This window comes from Maniola jurtina, chromosome 13 (assembly GCF_905333055.1).
Source record: "Maniola jurtina chromosome 13, ilManJurt1.1, whole genome shotgun sequence".
Lineage (NCBI taxonomy): Eukaryota > Metazoa > Arthropoda > Insecta > Lepidoptera > Nymphalidae > Maniola > Maniola jurtina.
In genome coordinates, this window is record NC_060041.1 from 4,130,962 (window position 1) to 4,155,082 (window position 24,121).

A 24,121-nucleotide genomic window follows, 5' to 3' on the forward strand; every position below is an offset into this window, starting at 1 on the left:
TGTTTAGATTAAAACTCTCGGATAACCTTACACATTAAACTTGTGTTTTTTTGTGTTGGTTTTGGAGAGAACATTCCAATAATTCGATAAAAATAATCAAATAATACCTGCTTTTCTGAGTGACGCCAATACTTAGTAGGTAGTTTTATAGAAGTTAGCGGCTGGAAGTCCATGGCCGTAGCCAGGAATTGATTCCGGGAAGAGTTAATCCTTTCCCTGTGTTTCAACAGGCTTTCAGCATCATCAACCCATCGCGCGCCGGCTCACTACTAAGCACGGGTCTCCTCTCAAATTGAGAAAGGTTTGGCCATAAGTCTACCACACTGTCAAAGTGTGGACTGGCAGATTTCCTCAGGTTTCAGTGAAAGAAAAGAATTCATAAAAGTTAGGGGTGCGTGCCTGGGTTCGAGCCCCTAACCGTCGGCCTGCTAGTCCACAGTGGACTAGCAGGCCGACGACTTTACCACTAGGCCCACACAGCTTGCAAGTTGCACTTAGCAAATATCTAATCATGGTGTTAGCAGCTTTAGTATTGTTTTATCTGACTCTTGTGTCGACTACTCAACACTCGAGTCAGATAAAAGAACACCTCATATTTTACTTACTGAAACACTCAAGGCTTAATTCTCGCGAATTATATTCACGCGATTTATTTTCCGCGTACGGAATTTCACCTGCCTGCACTGCTAATTGTATCCATCTAATCACAGTTTTTTTTCTCCGCACGAATTGTAAATGGCAGCGCGGGCATCTCTATATTATGATTGCAAGTGTTACAGAATTACGAAAAATAATCGCGCGATTTTTATTCGCTGTGCGGGCTAGCTCTAAGAACTGGCATACAAAATTTTTATGACCGAAAAATCAGGGCAGTTTACTTTAAAACTTCATCGAAACTTTCAAGCTTGTATAGAATATGAATCGATGTAAGTGAATATGGGAATCAAGCAGTAAGTGCGACTGGGAAATACGGCTTGGAAATTCCGAAACTTAGACCTCATTCGCACGAGAGCTTTTTTAACGTCCGTTAAAAAAGCGTTCAAATAGAACAAATGCATTCTCAAGTATATGTTCACACGACAACGCTTTTTAACGCGCACTTTGTATTTTCAGCGCAACGCCGGGTTTTAACGCAACGCTTTTTTAACGCTCGTGCGAATTAGGGCTTAAGGCAATAAAACAATACGTAAAGTAAAAAAAACTTTATTTAAATATGCACTAAAAACTTATACAACAGCTGTAACGTTTTCCATACCATTCACACTCTAACTTTGGCAGCACGAGAACCTCGTAGAACAAACTCTAAGGTGTTTTCACACTTACAGTCGAAAATCGCGTGTGCGTTTTTGAAATAAACCTAGTTTTATGAAAATAGTTGTTTATTGGGTATGTTATATAAAATAATAGGACAGTAGAGGGCCCAGCCCGGCAGTCTTATGGCGCTTAGCTTACAACTTTGTACACTCTGGTGCAGGTCACGTCGTTGGCGGTCATCGTCTGAAAAAACAAATCGAGATATTAATCGAGTATTAGATAGCGCAAGAGATTCACCGGCGCACGTTCGTAAGAGTTCTCCTCTCCGGTAAGTACCTCTTAATATGCGCTGAGGATGACCATCGAGGGGTTTTAGTGGGTAGAAATCCCACATAACCCGATCTCTCCTCAAAGAGGTCGGGTATCTTGTGAAGATTTCCCCCCCGTCAAAAAAAAAGGTACTCTGTCTAGTTGGTCTAAAGGCGGAGACTAAACTGTTGGTTAAGAGTCAGCCTCCTAGGTATTATTAATGGGTTCGATTCCCGGCAGGGGTTTGGAATTTTATCGTTAATAATTATTATAATTGGTTTAGTGAAAGGCTTTGGCCCCCTGGCTAGTTACTACCCTATCGGCAAAGCCGTGTGGCCAGGCGATTTAGCGCTCCGATACGATACCGGGGACCAAAGGGATAAATGGGTTTAATAAAAACTGCCATGACCTTTCCAGGCTAGCCCACTTCCATCTTAGACTGCATCATCACTTACCACCAGGAGAGATTGCATAGTTGCATATTTTCTCGCCAGTAAAATCAAATTTTTATGAGTTTGAATGATGGTAGAATTGAGAGTAGATTTCAAATCAGCAAAAAAAACCGCCACTCTCGTCTTTGTAGCGTTTTATTCATAGGATGCGATGATGCGATGTATTTATATACATAATTAGATTTTTATATATATTTAATGATAATCTAGGAGAAATTTGTAAACTCACAGCCTTCATCTCCTCAGGTCCGAATTCCCTGACGTAGGTGACGACCATGCCATCGGCGGCCTTTTGCGTCTGCTTCAGAGTGTTTCCATCCAAAGTGCAAACCGTCTTCACCTGAAAAACAAGTTGACACTTACTGAAAGCATTCTTCATCCTTATTTAACCAATTTATTAAACAAGTTAGAATAAAAAATTAAAAACTACACTGAGACAAACTAAAAAGTTTTTTTTCACATTTAATGCTGGCGGCATAGGTACCTACAGCAGGAATGTGGATTTTTTTTTCAAATTTATAGTCTGTGTAATTCAGGAGTATGTAAACTATATTATATGTAATATGTATGGATTATAATGATACTCTATAAATCCAAATCTGTTCAGGCATTCAAAAGTTATGGTGGAATAAAGAGGCTCACATAGGTACATATATCATGAACCATGTTCTGTAGTGTTGCATCACCATCATAATAATATGAAGTAGGCTGAAGCCTACGGACATTTTTGGCACTGTTGAACATAGTGAGCGCCACCACACACTGTCTTCTCAGCTTTCAGTCTCAACCTCCCATAAATTATAGAGCTACTCTACTTATAATATATTATATTGTAAGTCCATCGGGCTGGAGACCACCCTACTCTTCACTTACCCGGGAACCTTCAAGTAGTGTTACCTACCTACTTTGGAATAAATACTTTGACCTTAACTTTTTTTATAAAACACGGATCTCACCTTGGCACCGTCGGCGCGCTCCTCATCGAACTCTTCGCCAGGCTTGAACTTCACCTCCGTGGTCTTGAAAGTGGACGACGTCACCAGGACGTACGAGTCGCCATCTTGCTTCAGCTCCACCGTTGGCGTCACTGCGTTGGCTGTTTTGCGGGTGATCAGCCCAACGCCTGGAAAAGAATAACTTTAGTTGATAAAGTGTTAGGATAAGGTCCATAGATCAGTGAAATGTAAATTAAAAAAACAAGCCTCGATAGCTCAACGGGTGAGGAGCGGACTGAATTCCGAAAGGTCGGCGGTTCAAACCCCACCCGTTGCACTATTGTCGTAGGTACCCACTCCTGACACAAGCTGTACGCATAATTGGAGGGGAAAGGGGAGTATTAGTCATGATTAGCATGGCTAATATTCATTAAAAAAATTGTATGAAGCCGTTCGTGCATATTTTCGCGAGAGTGTCCATATAATTTCCATATGTTCGGATTTCTGCGGATAAAATCGCGCGGTAAAAATTCGCAAAATGTTATCCTAACCACGGAATTATATGAGTAGGTGCATACCTACTAGGTACCCAACTCATTAGAACTTATCAAAGCAAAGTAAGTAGGTATAGATTACATTTATTTTTGAACTTCAAAAACTGGTGCCACAAGTTTTGATGTTGACAGCAATGTAAATGTCTTTGGAATTTGGATGTTGAGTTATGGTTGAGTTCAAGTTAAATATACAGGAATTTCTAACAAGTTATTCAGGTACCCAACTGTAGTTTACCTAGTTCTTTCATGAATTCGTCAAAATACTCAGAAGATTTTAGCTTGTACTTCTTCCTGGTATGAACGAACATTATTTACTGAAGTGAAAACGTAAAGAAAGTTATCTCTTGGATTTGCTTGGATTCAAAAAGGATTCAAAGAAATCGCCCGACCGCAAACTTCTAACTTTGACCGCAAATGACAATCATTTTGATTCACGTCAAATTAAATAATTATCTTGATCTTGTCTTGTTCTTGATTCTCAAATTCCTTATCTTTGATTTATATGTCACAATAATTTGGGAAAGTACCGGATATAACGTTTTAAACATAATATATACTTAGTTACCTACCTATTCATCGTCAGCTAAATAAGTACCTATTCGTAGATCTTCAGGCAGAATCTTTTACAAGTGAATATTTAAAGACTAGTCCATGGGCATTGTGAGGATACTGATTGATGAGAATAACTACTTAGGTCACTAAAGATTAGACCATTCACTCCAATATCCATTTTACCAACTTCGGTTAACTTTTCTTAACCTACGTGCTTTAGGTATTTCTTGGGTATTTCATTTTAACTCAAATTCACGACGCGGTATTGACCTCGAGTGACCTATTGACGGAACGTTCATTGACCTCCAGCGTCAGTCAGGTGTTTTATTTGCAATACAATGTGAACTTTTAAAAATACAGTGTTTTTTTTCGTAGTTTTTTAACGTAACATTATATTTATCTCTTATTTTTGATTCATTGTTAGAAATACCTACTTTAGCAGATCTATAGAATGAGTTGACTAGGTACTGTACTGGTTTCTAGTTTCTACCTAAGTATTTGTAGGTACGCTAAGCTGATTCCTAGTTGCTGACAGAAAAGAGCTTCAACAGATGCATAAATTCGGTTTATAAATGTCTACAGTAAGATTCTCTTAGATTTATAGGTAACTAGCGACCCGCCCCGGCTTCGCACGGGTGGACATTTATTTTTCTATTTTCCGGGATAAAATATAGCCTATACGGATTCGGAAGAATCCCTCTAAGTAATGGTAAAAGAAATTTTGAAATCAGTCCAGTAGTTTTTGAGCCTATTCAATACAAACATACAAAAATACAAAGGTTTCCTCTTTATAATATTAGTATAGATAGGTAAGTACTTAGTAAGTACCTAATGAGGTCCTATTATTTTGTTTGTGAGTCGAGACCTACTTGCGGACATATCCCTCAGAACTCTCAATGAAATAATGCAGCGGCGAGTCCATCATTCATGTTTCTGAGAAATAAATAACGAGACGCTCAACTAGCTTATATCGTAGCTACCGCATTCTTCTGGTGCATTATAAATATAGGGCTGCCAAGTGTCAACGAATCCATTACAACTAACGCAGCAGTGATAACCCCTTAAAAATGTGTTGAGGTCTTCTATACCTACCTATTTCTATAAAATTGTAACTGGACGATAACCTACGTACTCTTAAATGTAGTAGATTCTAGATTCCATGAAAATTTTATGATGAACTGAAAATTGCGTGAAAACTGTCTTTCTGAGGTAAAAAACATCCTATCCTAAATCTGTCTATCCTGGATCTCCAGGATGCAAGCTATCCCTATGCCTAATTTGGTCAAGATGGGTTCAATGGCTGAGCAAAGGTAACAGTCAGACAGACAGGCAGATAGACAGACAAACTTTTGCATTTGTAATATTATGTAAATATTAGTTGGTATGGACGATTGATATAGGTATTGTAATATCTTAATATCAACTAACAATACCATAGTCTCACAAGTCTCACGAGAAAAAATATATAATTTCAAGTCGCACAAAGTCGCCGCCGCGCCGGAAATACTTAACAAAAGTAGATACCTACAAAAACTTAAAACGAGCTAAGTATTTCATTTAGATTAGGTAGAAACGAATAATAATATCGTTTCAATCATAAAATCATCATAACATGCCGGTTGATAGCATTCCACATGTATTGTGCCCTCTTTAAATGAAATGTGATGTGGGCTTTGCTTCCATATCACTTAAATAATAGATGAATCAATATCCACCTATTGGTTGGCGAGGGGCGCGGCGGCCGCCTATTGGTCGATACAATGTGGCCCCATGCAGCGTCAAGGACATCGACCTATGAATTGCTGTAATTTTCCAATTGAAAAATCATTTCTATTGAAGTTTTTGTCAAACAAAACGCATGTGAGTTGTGAATCAGTGTGAACTATTGAAGATAGGCAGTGTGATAGGCACGATTTATAAAGCGATGATGGGGACACAATACATGTAACTATTAGGTTTTTGTCAAACAAAACGCATGTGAGTTGTGAATCAGTGTGAACTATTGAAGATAGGCAGTGTGATAGGCACGATTTATAAAGCGATGATGGGGACACAATACATGTAACTATTAGGTTTTTGTCAAACAAAACGCATGTGAGTTGTGAATCAGTGTGAACTATTGAAGATAGGCAGTGTGATAGGCACGATTTATAAAGCGATGATGGGGACACAATACATGTAACTATTAGGTAAGTACTCCAGAGTTCAGAAACTTCAGTAGCCTAAAGAAGTAGCTGCAAGTTGGTTAGATGGGGTTTCCTGCCATGTTTGTCCTGATGCCTTTCAGGCAAGCGTGTATTAGCATCTTATAAGGCAAGAGCCTTCCTACCTGGACCTCATCATTGCATTTTATTAGGCATGGCATCACCAGAGCCTCATAATGTGAGCGGAGAATGGTCTCCGAGAGGTTTTAGTGGATGGAAGCCCCACATAACCCGAAGATTCCCCTCAACAAAAAAGGCATGTAATCCAAATTGCAAAAAAAACGTGGCAATGTCATCGTCATTTTCACCAACATGATACAAGTCCTTATGGTTCAACAATAATGTACTTGGGTGATTAGTCAAATTGTGCTCGCGCCACGTCTTTCTGCAGATTCTAATAATTACCCACTATAGAAAGATGGGCTTATTGATGATTACCGTCCATTTATAAATCATACCACTGAAGGGTATAAACAAACTAGGTATCTATTGAATAATTTACGTAACGAACCACGTAATATCTCGGCAATAAGGTAATCACTGTAATAAATGATTTGTATATTCTATAAATAGATAACTAGGTACATAGTATATGTATTAGATATAGCACCGCAGTTGGCGCGGTCACAGAGTCACTCCGCTTGTAAGTAGACGATTGTAGAATGGACATTGATCTTACATCTGCATTTAGAATCATTCACTTTTTGCTTATAAATAACTATGACTCAGATAAGAAAAAACGGTGTAAAAACCTAGGAAAATAGATATCTAACCTCTTAAAGAGGTTTACATATTAGACTTAGAAAACTCAATCATAACATCGTACGTAGAAAAACCATTGATTTTAAAATGTGAAAAATCCACACTTTTACCTACACATAATTATTACTTAGCTATCAAACTTTTTAACTCTAACTGATTCTTGAATAATAATAAGCCATTCTCTTTCCACTCTCAAAAAAAGAACAGGGATATGAAAAATATACAGGAATGGCACTCAAACCCTTTATAAGTTTCCATGTTCCTCAAGAGAAACTCGATACAAAACACTGCAATAATGTGCCAAACCATATGCAAGGAAAACCACATGGAAACCGCGACTATGAGTATGTTATTGAATTTCATATAACAGTATACAAAACCAACTTTACCTCAAGTCTTTAGAGGGATTAAGTAATATAATGGTTCAGTTTCAGATGATCATTCAATCAAAAACTGATTTGATCATTTGGATACTTATTACCTATAAAATAAAGCCGATGGAAGAGGAGTGATGCGGTGAGAAAAATAGAAAGGGATTGTTGCCCTTATTGGATGCTTTAGGTAATTCTGGATCGACAAAAGCTTACAAAGCCCTCGGAAGAGCTGGTAGGTATATATCTATGAGGTGGCATTAGGACATACATGAATGACAACTTGTATTGCCGGAGGCCAACATCCTCCGAGAGTCAGTGAACCAGCAAACTATGAATAAGGAAATATGTATTACATATTAATTAACTGAATCGTCGTATCATATCAGCTCTGTACCAGTAATAAAGTATCGTGGTAAATTACCAGACACTGTTATGTTTAAATGTCTTTGTTGCTATGACATAGAAGGTAAATAAACTAAATAATTAAAAGAGTGATTAATTAAACGACAGATAATGAATTGTTTACTAAACATGACGAATCCAATAAAACATTATCAAGAAAGCATAGTTTTGACGCACTTGTGAGTCAGGACCGGACAAGGGGTCATAGTGAACCTCAACGAGTCGTCTCGGATCTTATTGACTGAATTGAAGTTGATTGCCGACCATTTGCCGACAATTGTCGACGACCAATAGAAGCTAATCGTACAACTATGTCGGGATATTCTCATGCGATCCTAATTATTCGACGGGATCGTCCGACGTTGCGGTTTTGTTACCTTTCCGCCTTCCGTACCATCCATTCCATTCTTCCTAAATTAAATAAATGCAATCTTTTATAGAGGTCTTTGCTCGATAACGTCCACTACGAGAAAAATATATCACGCCATGTCACGATATACCAATCATAAGGCTCGTGCCAATTTGTTACTGATTCTTATGATCGTCATACGATAAATATGTTATGCGGCGGCGGCGTTGATAATGTAGGAATTTTACGGTCACATATTATTACGTTCATGCGTTCGTCAAAGTTCTAATCAATTATATTAGAGAGAGATTGCTTGATAGTCTTGATACCTATTCAATATTTGAAAAAGATTGCTTGATACCTAAACGTTTGATGCAAAATCAAATAGTAGCGTGCTTGCTTATGATGAAAAACAATACTGAAAGGAGAGTTCAAGATCAAAAAAAAGATTCCTATGCCACAAAAGTGTACGGAGCGCGTAGAGCAAATCTCCGGAATGTCAATAACATGTAAAGATGGAGAAAACTAGAAAAAATTACTCTGAGGATGGACATTAATGATCAAAAGATCAAGTAGAAAGACTTCCGGATTAGATGCTCAATGTAAAAAATCGATATTATACTTGCGCCGCTTGCCGTTTTCAGCCATAGTAAAGTTATGAAAATACGTATCTTTTTACACTAATACGCAATTTTGCGCAAGAACAAAATCACTCGCCTTTACAGGTTCTATAGGAAAATGATTATCTCTAGTTTAAATGTTTTGTGCGATATTTTAAAATACGACATAAAATTTACTAGTAGGTTATTACTATTAATTTATCATCATTTACCTATTTATTACTCTGGGCGATAAATATAATACCCCACTTCAAACAGCAATAGATCTCGTATCTCTAGTAGATATTGATAGGTTTTACAAGCATTATATTATTGTTAATTTCGTGTTATCGCAACGGAGTCCAATATAATACGTTTATCAAGATCTATTTAAGAGGGGTCTCTCCGTCAATCGCTTCATACAAACGTACTTCCAATTTCATTTGAATATTAAGCAACCAAAGTCCATGAAATCTTGCAGACATATTCTAGAAACTAATATCTATGTCTGTGGTTTTACAGATTTCTGTTAAAATATTCGGTTTCTAAGTTACGCGGTCTTAAAAATTCACATACAAATCTTTGAGCCCCTGTAATTTTAAAACTACATATTTTTATAAAAATCTAAAACACCACAGGCACAGATATTAGTTCCTAGAATATGTCTGCAAAATTTCATTGACTTTGGTTGCTTAATATTCAAATGAAATTGGGACTACGATTGTATGGAGTGAGTGACAGAGAGAGCCCTGTTAATGCGGATAGTACTGTATGTTTTGTTAACTACTTCAAAATTAATGTTCTTAGCATTCGACTTGATAATAGCTTGATGTAGCTTGCTAGCTTATAATTTACATTTTAAACTATTTATATGCCATTCATCATTCATTAGAATCAGTCATTAGAAATTAGAATAACATTGGTATTTTTCATAAATTATACGAGTAGTATTTTGTAAAGTTCAACCATTATCAGCAAGGATGTCACTTTGTTACTCTAAATTAAAAATAGTAGATTACTACGAATTTTTGTAACTGGGACCTATATTGAAACCATACTAGTATCTGGCTAGTGGCTATTCAAAATATCAAAATATATGCATTTGGTAATGTTATTTTTTTAGGTTTGTGAATAGCGGTTGACGATAACTATGCCCAATGATGAGGTATAAATTAGCAGTCTTGGACAGAGGCCTTACTACCATTGCTCAAAGTAGTAATCACACTAATATTATAAAGGCGAAAGTTTGTATGTGTGTGTGTGTGTGTGTGTGTATGTTTGTTACTCCTTCACGCAAAAACTACTAGACGGATTCGGCTGGGAATGGAGATAGATAATATCCTGGATTAGCATATAGGCTACTTTTTATCCCGGAAAATCGCAGAGTTCCCACGGGATTTCGAAAACCTAAATCCACGCGGGCGAAGTCGCGGGCATCGGCTAGTATTTTAATATTATTTTGACATTTTCATATAAAACTTGTATGAAATTGTCAAACAATATTGAAACATGTTAACTTTAAACGGTGGTAGTATGGGCCCTGGTCTACTTGTTCTCGCCCGAATGAAGGTATGTACGTAATTCTACTTTAATTTGAAGGTGATTATCTATCTTTTGCTTTTTGGAAAGGCGACAGCCCTATTTGCCTACTAAAATAATACGAGTAGGTACACGATGAAGCGACAAGTCCGCACAAAGTCCAAAGTTTAAAATATGACTGCAAGTTGTATCTGCCAGCGTTCTTTTCTTTGTATTCGTTGTTTTATGAACACTACAATGATGCATTTGTCAAGTTCCTGTGCTAGTATAATGGTTTACTGTGTTAAAATTAACACAGAGAAACACCATATATGCTAATTGATTTGACACTAGATAAGAAGTATCAAGGTTTTCTTAAAAATATCGTTACAATATGCTCTAGAATTTATCCTAATATTTTTTAAACTAGCCGATGCTCGCGACTTCGCCCGCGTGTATTTAGGTTTTTCGAAATCCCGTGGGAACTCTTTGATTTTCCGGGATAAAAAGTAGCCTATGTGCTAATCCAGGATATTATCTATCTCCATTCCAAATTTCAGCCCAATCCGTCAAGTAGTTTTTGCGTGAAGGAGTAACAAACATACACACACACACACACACACACACACACACACACACCACACACACATACAAACTTTCGCCTTTATAATATTAGTGTGATGTGATGTGATTCGGTAGTTATTAGATAGGTAAATCTTGACCGCGATATCGTCAGGTGGTGAATATAGTATTGTAGTCTTAAGCACGCTAACCCTCGACGAAGCAATTTGATCCCCATAAGTGTAACACCCAATCAATTTCTATGTGGATACGGCGTACCACACCGCAAATCATTTAGAGGTACGGTTTTGCCAGTAGGGCGGTGATAAGCAACATTCAAAGTCTAAAATCACATGGGAGGTAGAACAACGATTTTAATAGTGAATACGGCTCGCCGACCGATACCTACGTGAAAATATGAAAAGCGAAAGTTAACATACGTTATCTCTATGTATCTGAAGGTTAAAGATCGGTCATAGTTAATCTACTTCATATGAGATTATAGGGATCAAAAGATTTGTATAGACTTTGTTTAAGCGCATATCGAATTTCAGCACGTGCATTGTGTAAGCAAGGTGACCTACTCAAAAGAACATCAGATAATAATAATTTACTTGTAAGTAGTATGAAGATAGATAATAAAGGATTAAGAGAAAAGCGTTTTATCATTATCACAATACTCGTATTATAAGTTAATTTTAAAAACACTCAAGAAATATATTAAAAATACTCAAGAAAGTTTTTAGGTCAAAGATATGGATATAATAAAATTAGACGCTAGTAACGTTTAAAATAGGCAATATTTCTTTAATATTAACTTACATACGAACTTAGTTCTTCATCATGTCAACAACATTTCTAAAAATATGATTACGAGGATCGCTTTTGTATGAAAATTTACAACTAGACGATCCCATGGAATACATATTTTGACATCTAAAACATACAGATATTTTTTGGCGAAAATGTTATAATATTCTGCAGTATCTACGAGTATGTTATAAATTTCCAGCAACAGTCACCCGATTATCAAATTGATAACAATTCTTATCAAAGGTTTATTAGCAGCGGATGCCGAAGATTTTGCAAAAACTGTATAGGTACTTTTAAGCAGAATGAAGGTATTTGGAAGCCACACAGAGAAATCTTGAGCCAATTCGGTTATTAAAACAAATAAAATATAAGACAAAGACAAATAAAATATAAAATATAAGAAATATATATTACTACTGAAATTTTCATATTTAAGGACCTAAGTAGTGTTATTAGTTAGGTAGTTACTACGGAAAATCAAAAGTATATAAGTACTAACTACCTAGTAAGGTAATTTTAAACCATCACAGATCAATAACAAGATACCTTTAATGACACCAATCAAACCAATGTCGACGAATACAATTAGGTAGTCATTGATTCACACAGATATAAATTACTAGATAATTTCTACCTACCTAGTCCAGTCAAGTGTACAGGTTAAAAGCAAAACGCGCATAACGTAGATTTCCGTATATAAATTCACGTAGGTACTTAAATGCAAAAATTATAAGAACCAGTGCTTTCTTTTTTATAATCTCTTTACTATACTATTTATCCCAAGCGATCACTGCATCTACTGCACATTATCTTGACTCATTAAGTTTCATTTTTACTTCACTCATTAAGGAGAGATCCTGAGTTTTATTTTCTAAACAACTTATTCGTAGTAAAATGGCTGTGACATACGAATGGACAGACGGACTGCAACAAAGCTATAAGGTTACCTTGTTTTACTACAGAACCAAAAGAATGAAATGAAATTTTAGGTCTTAACAAGATATCTACAATATAAGTAATTGTAGTTAAAGCTAGGTGACCATCTCCGTGAAATGACTTTTTTTACTCGCTTCTCCTACACGCTCGTGTGAACATCCATGTTTTTGTTTCATTTTATTCAGGCCAGAATCACAATACAAACATCCAATGTAACTACCTACTCTACCGTCAAACCTGTGTGGCGTGTCCGCAAATCTGTTGGCTCAATTATTTTAATAGGTGAATCTAAAACATCAGAGAATACTTGATTTATAATAAAGAATTTGTCAAGTTCCTTTGGATAACTTCTTCAATCTTTGGCACTTGTTTTCGCAAACTTGTCGTGACAACCCTTCTCCAATTCTCCATTCGTCTCTGATCCCTTTTCTGGTACACTCACGAATTGTATCAGTCCATCTTATGGGCGATCAGCCGCGTCCTCTGAATCTTCAACTTGCTTAGAACCACTATATTATTACAGCCACTAAGTAGTCATTCTTTAGACACTTCTTAAGGTTCAACATTAATTACGGCCTACATTATCAACATTATGGCCGAAGAAAGTGTGAATTCATACGAGCTAAACAGGTGAAACTAAAGAAGCTTAAGTGAAGCAAAGGCGATTCAGAGAGTTAGGTTAAGGAATATAAAGTTATGATTACGAAAAGCTACTGTTCATTGATAAGTGCCCACAAGGAATCCCATACACTCGATTACCAATAAAAGATAAAAGACTAACTCAGGATCATTACTGAGACAGCTTCAACAAGGAATTCATTGTAGAAGTACGAACGCTATCAATTTATTTGCTGAAAATACGTTATTGTCAACGTTCCTATTAAATCTGATAACAATCGTGGTATTTTTTGCTAACTGTCTGCTTCTTGCTAACTACGACAGTTTGATTGTGATAACTGATACGTAGAAAAACTTGAATCGTTTCCGTTCCACAATGCACTACGGTTGACCAGTCATTAACATCATAAGAAATATAATTAATCATTTAACCATTATCTACTGAACCATAAATAGTCTTAGTATCTATATTGTTCGTAATTATACGTTAATTGTTTATTTATTATGATTCATCTGCATTTTTATCACTAGAAAAGAGTCATATCACTAGAAGAATGTTAAATATGCAAGTGGAAGGAAAAAAGAAAAGAGGACGACCAAAGAAAAGGTGGATGGATTGCGTGAAAGCGGATATGCGTGTAAAAGGTGTAGATGATACGTTGATGGATGACAGAAGAGAGTGGAAGAGGAAGACATGTTATGCCGACTCCACGTAGCATGGGATAAGGTCTGGAAGAAGAAGACGATTCATCTCCATTGTTGGTTAAAATTATATCAGGATATTTGTAGTAGAAACAAGTCAATCAGATTAATTGAAATCTCGAGAAAGACAAGAGCCTATAGACCCTAGGGCTGCTAGTTTCACTATTGAGTTTCAATGTTCAAGGTTGGTTCTCAAAATATGTACCAACTACCAACCTTGGGTTAGACGCTGCACATCTATATTTCTAGTTTTATGCACTGTTTGTCATGCACAAGATCCCAGTGTACTAATAAATTTTTAAGTCTTTAAGTGCTGTCAATGTGCTGTCACTTTTTGGCAACCACATTATGCTCTTGCCAAAAAGTGACAGCATTACGTTTAACTATAAATCTGTTTACCCTACCTTGTGATATTGGACTTTAGGAAGCACCACTAAAATCCATACTAAATGCGAAAGTGTGTCTGTCTGTTTTCACGGCTCAACCGCTGAACCGATTTTAATGAAATTTGGTACAGAGTTAGCTTATATCCCGGGGACGGACATAGGCAACTTTTTATCCCGGAAAATCAAAAGAGGAATTTTTTTCCCTACGGGAATCTTAAGGATCTATCCGTTTAACCGATTTATTGATACAGAGGTAAGTAGCTTACGCCCCAAAAATTGACTTCGGCAAATTTTTAACCCGGAAAAGCAAAGAGTTCCCACGGGTTTTTATAAAAACCTAAAAATCCACGCAGATGGACTCACGGGCATCATATTATAGTTATTTATAATGCGTTTAAACTAAGATTATGTTCTAAGATTTGAATATTTGTAGACAGTTTTCAAGTGACAGACTGTTGACAGATAGAGGTCACTGACTTTCCTATTTTTTAACCCCCGACCCAAAAAGAGGGGTGTTATAAGTTTGACGTGTGTATCTGTGTATCTGTGTGTCTGTGTATCTGTGTATCTGTGTATCTGTGTATCTGTGTATCTGTGTATCTGTGTATCTGTCTGTGGCATCGTAGCGCCTAAACGAATGAACCGATTTTAATTTAGTTTTTTTTGTTTGAAAGGTGGCTTGATCGAGAGTGTTCTTAGCTATAATCCAAAAAAATTGGTTCAGCCGTTTAAGAGTTATCAGCTCTTTTCTAGTTTTCTTGTAGAAAAGAAGGTTACATAACCGTTAGGTTCATAATATTATGTCAATTGACAAATGTCAAGCTGTCAAGATGGACGTTGCCTAGATATACATAATTATTTATTTGAAAATGATTTGTCGGGGGTGTTGAAAATTTTTAATTTACACTTGTATTCTAAACTGAGCCTTGAACGCAGTGAACGCATCATACATTTATCGAACTTTTGTCCACAAACACTAAAAAACAGCAATCTGATGTTATCTGACTTCCCGTTCATTGTTTATACGTAAACTTCGTAATACAATTATGTCAATTTGTCGATCTATTGACATTGCACTTGATACTGAGTGGGGAAGAACGATAACATTTACAACTTGTTTATTATGACTACACATATTATTATGTGGTCCATCTATTTCACAAAGGCGTTGCGATTAGATAGTGACGGCTAGAGGTTTGATAACAAAACCGTTATCATAATTTATCTATACTTACTAAAATGAAAGGGTCCTATTTTTGAACATACGAGTACCGCCAATACATATTATTAAGTACCGAGTTCACTTTATTACAGTAGGTACAAGTATATTATTCACGCTCTGTGTAATTTAAACATAAAAACCATGTCGGTACCTAACACCAAGCTAAGTGGGTTTTCTTTGGAGTCATAAAAAGTTACAATTATAAGTAGGTACTTACCTACTTGCCAGTAAGTTGTTAAAGTTAAAACTACCAACCCATAGATTCTATGGCAAAGAACATTATAAGAGGCTTAATTCATTTTATACCTTCCTACAGCAATCAATAAACCTACCTACACCAAGATAAAAAAAATTGCCCAGCAGAAATTTTTATTTTTTGGTCACAACTTGCAAGATACTTTTGTACCTGGATGTTTCGTTTGATTTTTTGCAAATTCCGATGTCCGACTGAAGGTAGACTGAGACTGGTTGTCAAGAGTTAGTTTTTTTTCTGCTCGTTCACAATCTCAAAGTTTTAATTTCGCGAAAAGACATTCAGACTGTTTGATTTCGCGTAATAGAATTTTTGACAACCCTACGTAAATATAATATTATTTTGTTATTTGGTTTGAGGTGAAAAGATGCTGGATCCCGAAAGGGCGTGGCTGTTGACCTATTTTACCCGTATTGATCTGGGCTGTTTTACGTTTCGTACCTATTCAAACTTCCGAGCCATGGTCGCTAACTATGGGCCTCATAAGATTAGCTTAGTTACTCGGCTGGCAGTCGAGAGAATCCGGAGTTTCTCTACGTGATCAAATCAGAAATGAGGAGACCCGTAGAAAAACCAGAGTAGGTAACCGACATTGTTCGAATGTATGTATTAATTAACCCCCGACCCAAAAAGAGGGGTGTTATACTTATAAGTTTGACGTGTGTATCTGTGTATCTGTCTGTGGCATCGTAGCTCCTAAACTAATGAACCGATTTTAATTTTGTTTTTTTTGTTTTATAGGTGGCTTGATCGAGAGTGTTCTTAGCTATAATCCAAAAACGGGTCAGCCGTTTGAAAGTTATCAGCTCTTTTCTAGTTACTGTAACCTTCACTTGTCGGGGGTGTTATAAATTTTTAATTTACACTTGTTATGTATCCGAAACCGATATGACAATGGGCGGGGCACATAATATAAGTAGTTCGAAGTACATTCGTGTCCCAAGGTGCTGGAATTGCCGGAAAGAACGTACAGCCCGAAAGCGCAGCATTGACAGATGTATCTATAGGACCTAGGTCCTAGGTGGACTGACGACATCAACCGATTTGCAGGGACCGGCGTAAGGCCATGGCTTATGGAAGTTCTTACAAGAAAAACTACTCGTATGTCCAAAGTGGATGTCTATCAGTTGACAACGATGACGATTCAAATAATGCAATTTCACAAAATTTCAATATTTACTAAGCACGCAATACAGTAGTCAGGCTATTCAACTAACCATCAGGAACTCCTAGAAGAGTTAGGGGTAGAGTTTGGCGTTTATTTAACCAACGAATAATAATTCATGTTTATCTATATCTATATTTATGTTTATCTATACGTCTATGGTTGCTATATACCTACCTAAATCTTATTTGCTAAGTGCTTACGTACACAAAAGGAATTTTCCAACCTGGAAATCTATTTCAACCTTCAGACTTACTAAACACTGAACTAAGAGCTGTCTGTAGCTGTTTGGCTAATCCGAGTGATTCATTTATTTGATAATAAATTAGGCAGATATTTAGTTACCTACCTACATAGGCAAATATATATGCGTTGTGTTGTCTAATCTCGAGAATTGATGTACCTAGCTGTTGTTGTCTCAAAAAGTTATAAAATAACGTGGCATTGGGAAAGCTTATGTGATAAGTTGATAATATTTTCTACAAGAAATAATAAATAATGAAATTGCTAAGGACTGCATTACTTATCTACCTTCGCTTCGTACCAAGACCAACCTAGCAACAAAGTGACAATGTTTTGATAGTGGATAAAGTAATTTGATGCTAATCCCAGTCTATATATTAAGATAAGTCCACCGATATAGGTAAGACCTACTTACTCTACTTAGGTACACAAAACGATACAAGACCGATAAGTTATATTGTTAGTTGTTACCTATTATAGTGGTTGACCTACTATTTATTTTGTTTTTAAGGGGGTTAAAACAGGGGATGAAAGTTTGTATGAATTTATAGATAAACTAGCGACACTCTCTCTCTATTTTTCTCTAATTTTTTTGTGATGGAACCACAAATTCACGGTTTTCAGATTTTTCACGGTTTTCAGGTTTAGAGGTTAAGGTTATAAGACCAGGCCAGGAGACAGTGTTTCACATAGATTTTTTTTAAATACATATTGTTTGAAAAAACAACTTTTAATAGCTTCTTCATTTTGTGAAACAATTAACAAATGTTTAAGAATCTTTGCAAGTTAACTTAAAATTACATTTTAACTTGCAATTCCGCCTTCACAGCAGTATCAATTTATAATATGTATTGAGGCGGTTTGGCTACGCGGGTATTGGGTGATCCACACATTGCCGCACAAGGAAAATATTCTTTCTACTGGACAAAACGTCTTGATAGTGGATTTGGTTTTGCCAGCCAGCTCCGGCTGAATTTGTAGCAAATACTTTATTTACCCCGTATTTTATTTTCGCAATTGCGATTTCTGTATTATCATACCCTCGAAATACGCTCGGGCATCTGGCAATACTAATCTATGATGACGTCTTGACATTAGTCTGAGGGTAAAATAAAAATAAACCTAAGTACTTAGTACGTGTATAACTGTCCACGTGGTTGAAGTAAAACAAAATTTGCGCGGTAAATAGGTATTCCATTTTTGAAAAGGAATCGACTAAAGGTACGAGTAATATGGCACTACTAAAATATAATAACTATGGCTTACTTAGTACTTTAAAAGTTAAAACTAAAACACCTCAATAAAAGATGGCGGCCTAAAACTAACTATTCTGTTTGGTGATTTTAGTATCTACGAACGGAAGTGCCGCTGACGTTAATTCCGTCCGGGAAAGGATTCAAATCTCTGAAGCCGCGGAAGTTGGTTTCACTTCAGCATTCCTAAAATCCGTTAAAATTACGATATTTTAAACTGGAATAATGGAGGGAAAGTGTTCAAATCTATTATACAACACATTTCCTTATTTTTAATAATTTAAGCATCAAAAATCTTTTAATTAATTTATTTAATATGGATAAAGAGTCGAATTTTAGTTCTAGCAGATGGACATCAGATCTTTGACATCACCTAGTTATACGTATAGTAAAATCAAATTTCTAAATGGCATTTTAAATATCCTACAGAGTAGGAATGAAATGATTTGCAACTTACTAGTAATATTTTAATAATTAACCGTTTAAATGCGGGTGAAAAAAATGCCGGCTAGCGTGGTTAATTAGCGAAAGCCGGCCGGGCGTCGCGCGCTTCTTCACGGAAATATTTCTAAGTAAATATCGAAAAACTTACCGATTGCCTTCATGAACTCGTCAAAGTTCTCCGATGAGATCATCTTGTACTTCTTGCCAATGAACGCCATGTTTTTGGATTTATTTGTTGGATATAAATAGAGGAAATGATGTGTGTTCTCTCCCTACCGGCTAAAACTAGAATGAATGTTGGCTTGGCGGCGAATACAGAATACCGAATACTCGCCGGGCCGGTTCATGCGCATGCGTATTGAACGAACGGAACGTATTTGAATGTGAGAATGAGGTGAATGAACTGATAAGTTTAATCTCGCTGTAGGGTGACCATGTAATCATAATGTAGCTACAGTCTGTGAGGGTGACTACCAAAGTCCGTTTGACTGGTACATTCATTGGATTAAGCTCATAGCATAGTGCTATTATTTTTTCAGAAATATAAGTAGGCAGGTACCTTTTGAGTTTTGTGTTTGCTTATTTTTGACCGATTTCCAAACTCAATCAATATTTTTTATACATTAAGGAAAAGCTACATAAACAAATTTTTAGTTATTACCTATGTATAACGACGTTTATGCGGAAGGATCTGGAAACCCACCGTATTATTATACAAAAAAAAAAAAAAACTGCTACCATTATGTTAATAGAAAGAGGTAGGAATAGTGAATACCAAACGATTATGTAATGGGTGTATCTAATATATAAATCTAAAAATCTGAAACTAAGTAAGTAACTAGTTCTTTACTTGCTCAAAAGTTAAGTAAGCATATAAATTTTTATTTTAAAATATATTATTATTATTGCATTTGTAAATAATGTATTCGAAGTACTTATCCTTTTTTGTGAAAGTTATTTAGATATTCATCAATATTCTGATGTGCATGTATCTACCGGTCCTACCTACCAGTCTGATCGTAAAATGAGGAAAATAAAGGCTTTACACTTTTTTGAGAATATAGCCCGTATGTGATGGCTTACTGCTTAGGCTTAGCCAGATAAAAACTGCCATGTGTAGATAGGTACGCATGGCAGGTACCTATATGTATGAATCATAATCCCACTTATCTTTTGCACCGCGCCAAGGATCCGTTGCTTGCATTTTTAAGATAGCAGTGGTAACAACGAACAAACAAACACATTTTATCACATGACTTTCTTGACAAATCTTATCAGTTACTTGAAATACATTACTCTAAAATGGGTTTCCAGCCGTGCCAGCCCGAGCAAGCTAGGCATCCTAATAGGCGTATTATTTTTAATAAAACACATTATTAATAAGTAAAGCTATTATTATTAATACTCCATTTACTTAAGTAATATACAAAATTCTATTTCGTCATCTAAACCATTTGTTTAGATAGATATTTCTTGCCTTCAACAAGAAAGAGATTTGTTTAGATGACATTGTATTTTGTACTGTAGGACAAGAGAGTGGTAGGTACGCTTGTATTAATTTGACTGTACCTTACTCGATGCTTAAACAATATGAGATAGACGTCATTTGTCCCGCCTTAACGCATCTATCTCGCTCTATCATATAGCGCTGTCCCTCTCTTTCACCACCACCGCCTAGCAGTGCGAAGTGTGGCCCAAAGTGGCCGCGTTATTTTATTCATTGGCGTTTTGTTTCCCGCCGAGAACGGTTGTGCTTGCTAAAATGCAGCACTCTGGAGAAAAAATTACCTGCATTGGATAAAGTATTATAATACTCATGCAAGAGTATAATTACTTAACAATATTTCATAGAGGTTGTAAACCAGATCACGTGAGTTTTTCAATTTATTTAATTCTTGTAAATGTTTGAGTATAGAAATACTTTTATTTCTTAAGCAAAATTTTACTGCATAGCTAAATTCATTGGCTATTTATGAAAATGTCATCTTAGAGGTAGTTTGTTAATTTAAATACATGATTCAACAGATAGTTTGACATCGCATGAGTCAAATATCGATTTTATTAAGCTACCGTCAATGAATCCTATATAATTTCCAACAATTCATTGTGAACGGAAAACTACTTCATAAGGTAGGTAGTTTTTGAAACATTTGCAATTTTTGTTACATTCAGCGCCATAAAAACCACAGTTGGTTTTACCTGGCACTGAGTTAATTAATTATAGCTATACAATAAAAATAAAACTATAGAAACCAGCATAATACCAAATTGGTAATGTAGGTACATAGTATTTAATCTTGTGGGTAGGTAAGAACAATGTGCAGCGCGACGCGCAACGTCGTGTACATTCACGTCATTCGTATTTTTAAATGCTATCATTTCTATGGAAAGAAATGTTGAAATATTTATTGGTTAAAAAAACTAATGCTATTTATGATTTAATATAAAAGGTATCCGGTAGTACCGGTGCTTCCGTTTTCATTTACTTTTAGATTCTTGCAGATTAAAAGTACATAATTGATTACATTGAAAGGAAAAGGTTCAGGTACCAGTTTTCAGATTAATCGAGCCTATTGAAAGTGAACAAATTTTATAGCTTATTAAATGATGTAAAACTTTCGTGCCTACCCACCTACCACGATAAATATATATTATCTCTCACGATATGTTGATAATTTGACCGGCTTTCATGAACTGAATCCGTGGTAGATGCCTTTTACGATTCAAAAGAACTGGCATAAGTCTAATTGAATAAAAACATTTTGAATTTGAATTCTATTCATGGTTATATTCAGAACAACGGTATTAGAGTTACCTAAGAGAAGCGAAAGTGTAAGGAAATGTTAAAAGGCCTTTTATAAATCTACCTTCGCCACGCAGGCGTATTTTTGGAAAACAGAGTGGCTCTTCGTGGGAGAATACATGGCAGTGTTTTTGGCCATTTAAGAATCTAGCTCCGCCTCGCAGGCGCAGCTTAAAAATTATTGGAAAACAGAATGGCTCTTCGTGGGAGTATACATGGCAGTGTTTTTGGTCATTTAAGAATCTTACTCCGCCTCGCAGGCGCAGCTTAAAAATTAAATGCCTCCTCGCGGGAGTGCATGGGCCATTTGAAAAACCTAGATCCACCTCGCAGGTGCAGCTTAGAAATTTAATGCCTCCTCGCAGGAGTGCATAGGCCATTTAAAAAACCTAGATCCACCTCGCAGGTGCAGCTTAGAAATTAAATGCCTCCTCGCGGGAGTGCATAGGCCATTTTAAAAACCTAGATCCACCTCGCAGGTGCAGCTTAGAAATTAAATGCCTCCTCAAGGGAGTGCATAGGCCATTTAAAAAACCTAGATCCACCTCGCAGGTGCAGCTTAGAAATTAAATGCCTCCTCGTGGGAGTGCATGGGCCATTTAATAAGCTAACTACGCCTCGCAGGCGCAGTGTAAAAGTCAAGTAAGCAACTCCTCGCGGGAGTGTGCATGACATTGTTATGGTCTCAGTGGAATATCAATCAGTCGCTCTTGGGCGCCACCGATATTTATGCTAAGGTTTACGCTCCGTTATACCTGTTTTTGCTTCGAAACCTCCTTTGGTTCGTCTTGGTCAACTCAATTTTACAGGTACAGGCTTATGACCTAATGTTTTGGCCGATTAAAAATCTAGCTACGCCTCGTAGGCACAGTTGAACTACGCGGGCTGGTCAGCACACCTCGTGCATTTGTTTGTAATGGTTCATGCCTACTTGCCCTTGCAGGGTAGTCGTTGCTAGGAGCACAGCTGCTCTCGTTTCAGTCACGACGTAAATAATTTTATGGTCTTTTGTATGACCTTATTAACGAAGGTATGGGTTCTAAGCGATACCGAATGCAAATATATTGATATAAATTTCAGAGGCCACTTGCGTCACGTAACAAACAAATTGGGAAGAGTAAAAGCTCCGAAATTACACATAGAAATATAAATATATTCTTATATCTCATAAAGCGTACCGCATACCGCTTTTTACAAGCTCCCGATATTTTTAATGGGAGTCATCCAAACATCGCAGTCCTATTGCCATAAATTGACATCTACAGTGTGTACAGTGAGCAATGCAATCATCTTGAATTGGCTATCGCTCTCTTGCTGCTGGCTAATTGCAGCAAGTATTAAGTTTATAACATTGTGTTATTCACATCTCTCAAGCTAAAGGAGCCATACTTCTGACCAAGTAAAGGTGCCTATAAATAACATGAAAGGAAAGCCAACAAAGCAATTTATTATTTTTATTTAGAAAACTTAATTCTATCATTACACGCTAATTCAATGGATAAGTTAACCTAAATTCATTATCATGATAAACGCACCACCAGCTCACTACAGAGCACGGCTGTCTTCACTAAATGAGAAGGGTTAAATAGTTTGAATTATATAATAATATTTTTACTATTTACAACTAACCTAATGAATCTATACTTGTCATATCGTTGTGGTTTATATGAACTTGCCAAGTGATCAACTGATCAGGTAGATTTGTTCAGTGACTGACATGAGCGTGCGAACTTCGTACGTGAGTGACACCCGCTGCAGTACGCGAGTGCGAGTGTATGTTTGCGCCAACAGTGGCGGCTTGCGTCCACGTGACCCACTATTTCGGCTCTCAAGACTGTATTTTCTGAAGAATAGCAGGTTTTTGCACCTTCCCTCATATTATTGGTCTGCATGAAGCGAAGGATTTGAGATGATGGTATCAGAATCTCCTTTCTTCCATCTACATGCCTTTTGCAGCTTATTCTCTCACAAACAACGTTGCATGGACATCGCGTTTTCGTGCTTGATGGGCAGACTTCTCTTGTCGAGCTTTGGACCAAACCGATGCATTCCAGGAGAAATTTCCGGTTATTGTAAGTTTCAATCAATCAATATATTTTTGATGTAAATGCGTGTATGCTAAGAGCAATGCATTTGATGGAAAAGTCAACAGGATGTTAGAGTTTATTTAAAAGTATCACCTCATTTCCAAGGTCATGGTCAGCTTTTTCGTCTGGCATGGACTTATGACAGAAGAGGACGCAATCTGCTCCTCTCTGGGAACTGGCATCGTGGCTACCAGATTACTATTATCATTATTTATTATTATTTATAATAGACTAAGCAGCTTTCGCTGATTCGTCTATATCAGAGGTGCTTCGAGTTTTCCGAATGTTTGTTTAATGTTTTCTTGAACTGGTTAACAGAGCTTGTCATAACTACATCCTTGGGCAATTTATTCCATATGTGACCGACTCTG

The 24,121-nt window shown here is 36.6% G+C and overlaps 1 protein-coding gene across 1 annotated transcript; it reads right to left on the minus strand.

Annotated features, from left to right (window-relative positions):
* Positions 1 to 1,187: 1,187 nt before the first annotated feature.
* LOC123871021 (sodium/calcium exchanger regulatory protein 1) lies at positions 1,188 to 19,192 on the minus strand. Its single transcript, XM_045914555.1, has 4 exons — positions 19,009 to 19,192; positions 2,972 to 3,138; positions 2,245 to 2,355; positions 1,188 to 1,497 (listed from the first exon to the last, which is right to left on the minus strand). Exons 1-4 carry the CDS (start codon positions 19,076 to 19,078, stop codon positions 1,444 to 1,446), a joined length of 402 nt encoding a protein of 133 aa, XP_045770511.1. The 5' UTR covers positions 19,079 to 19,192; the 3' UTR covers positions 1,188 to 1,443.
* Positions 19,193 to 24,121: the final 4,929 nt, after the last annotated feature.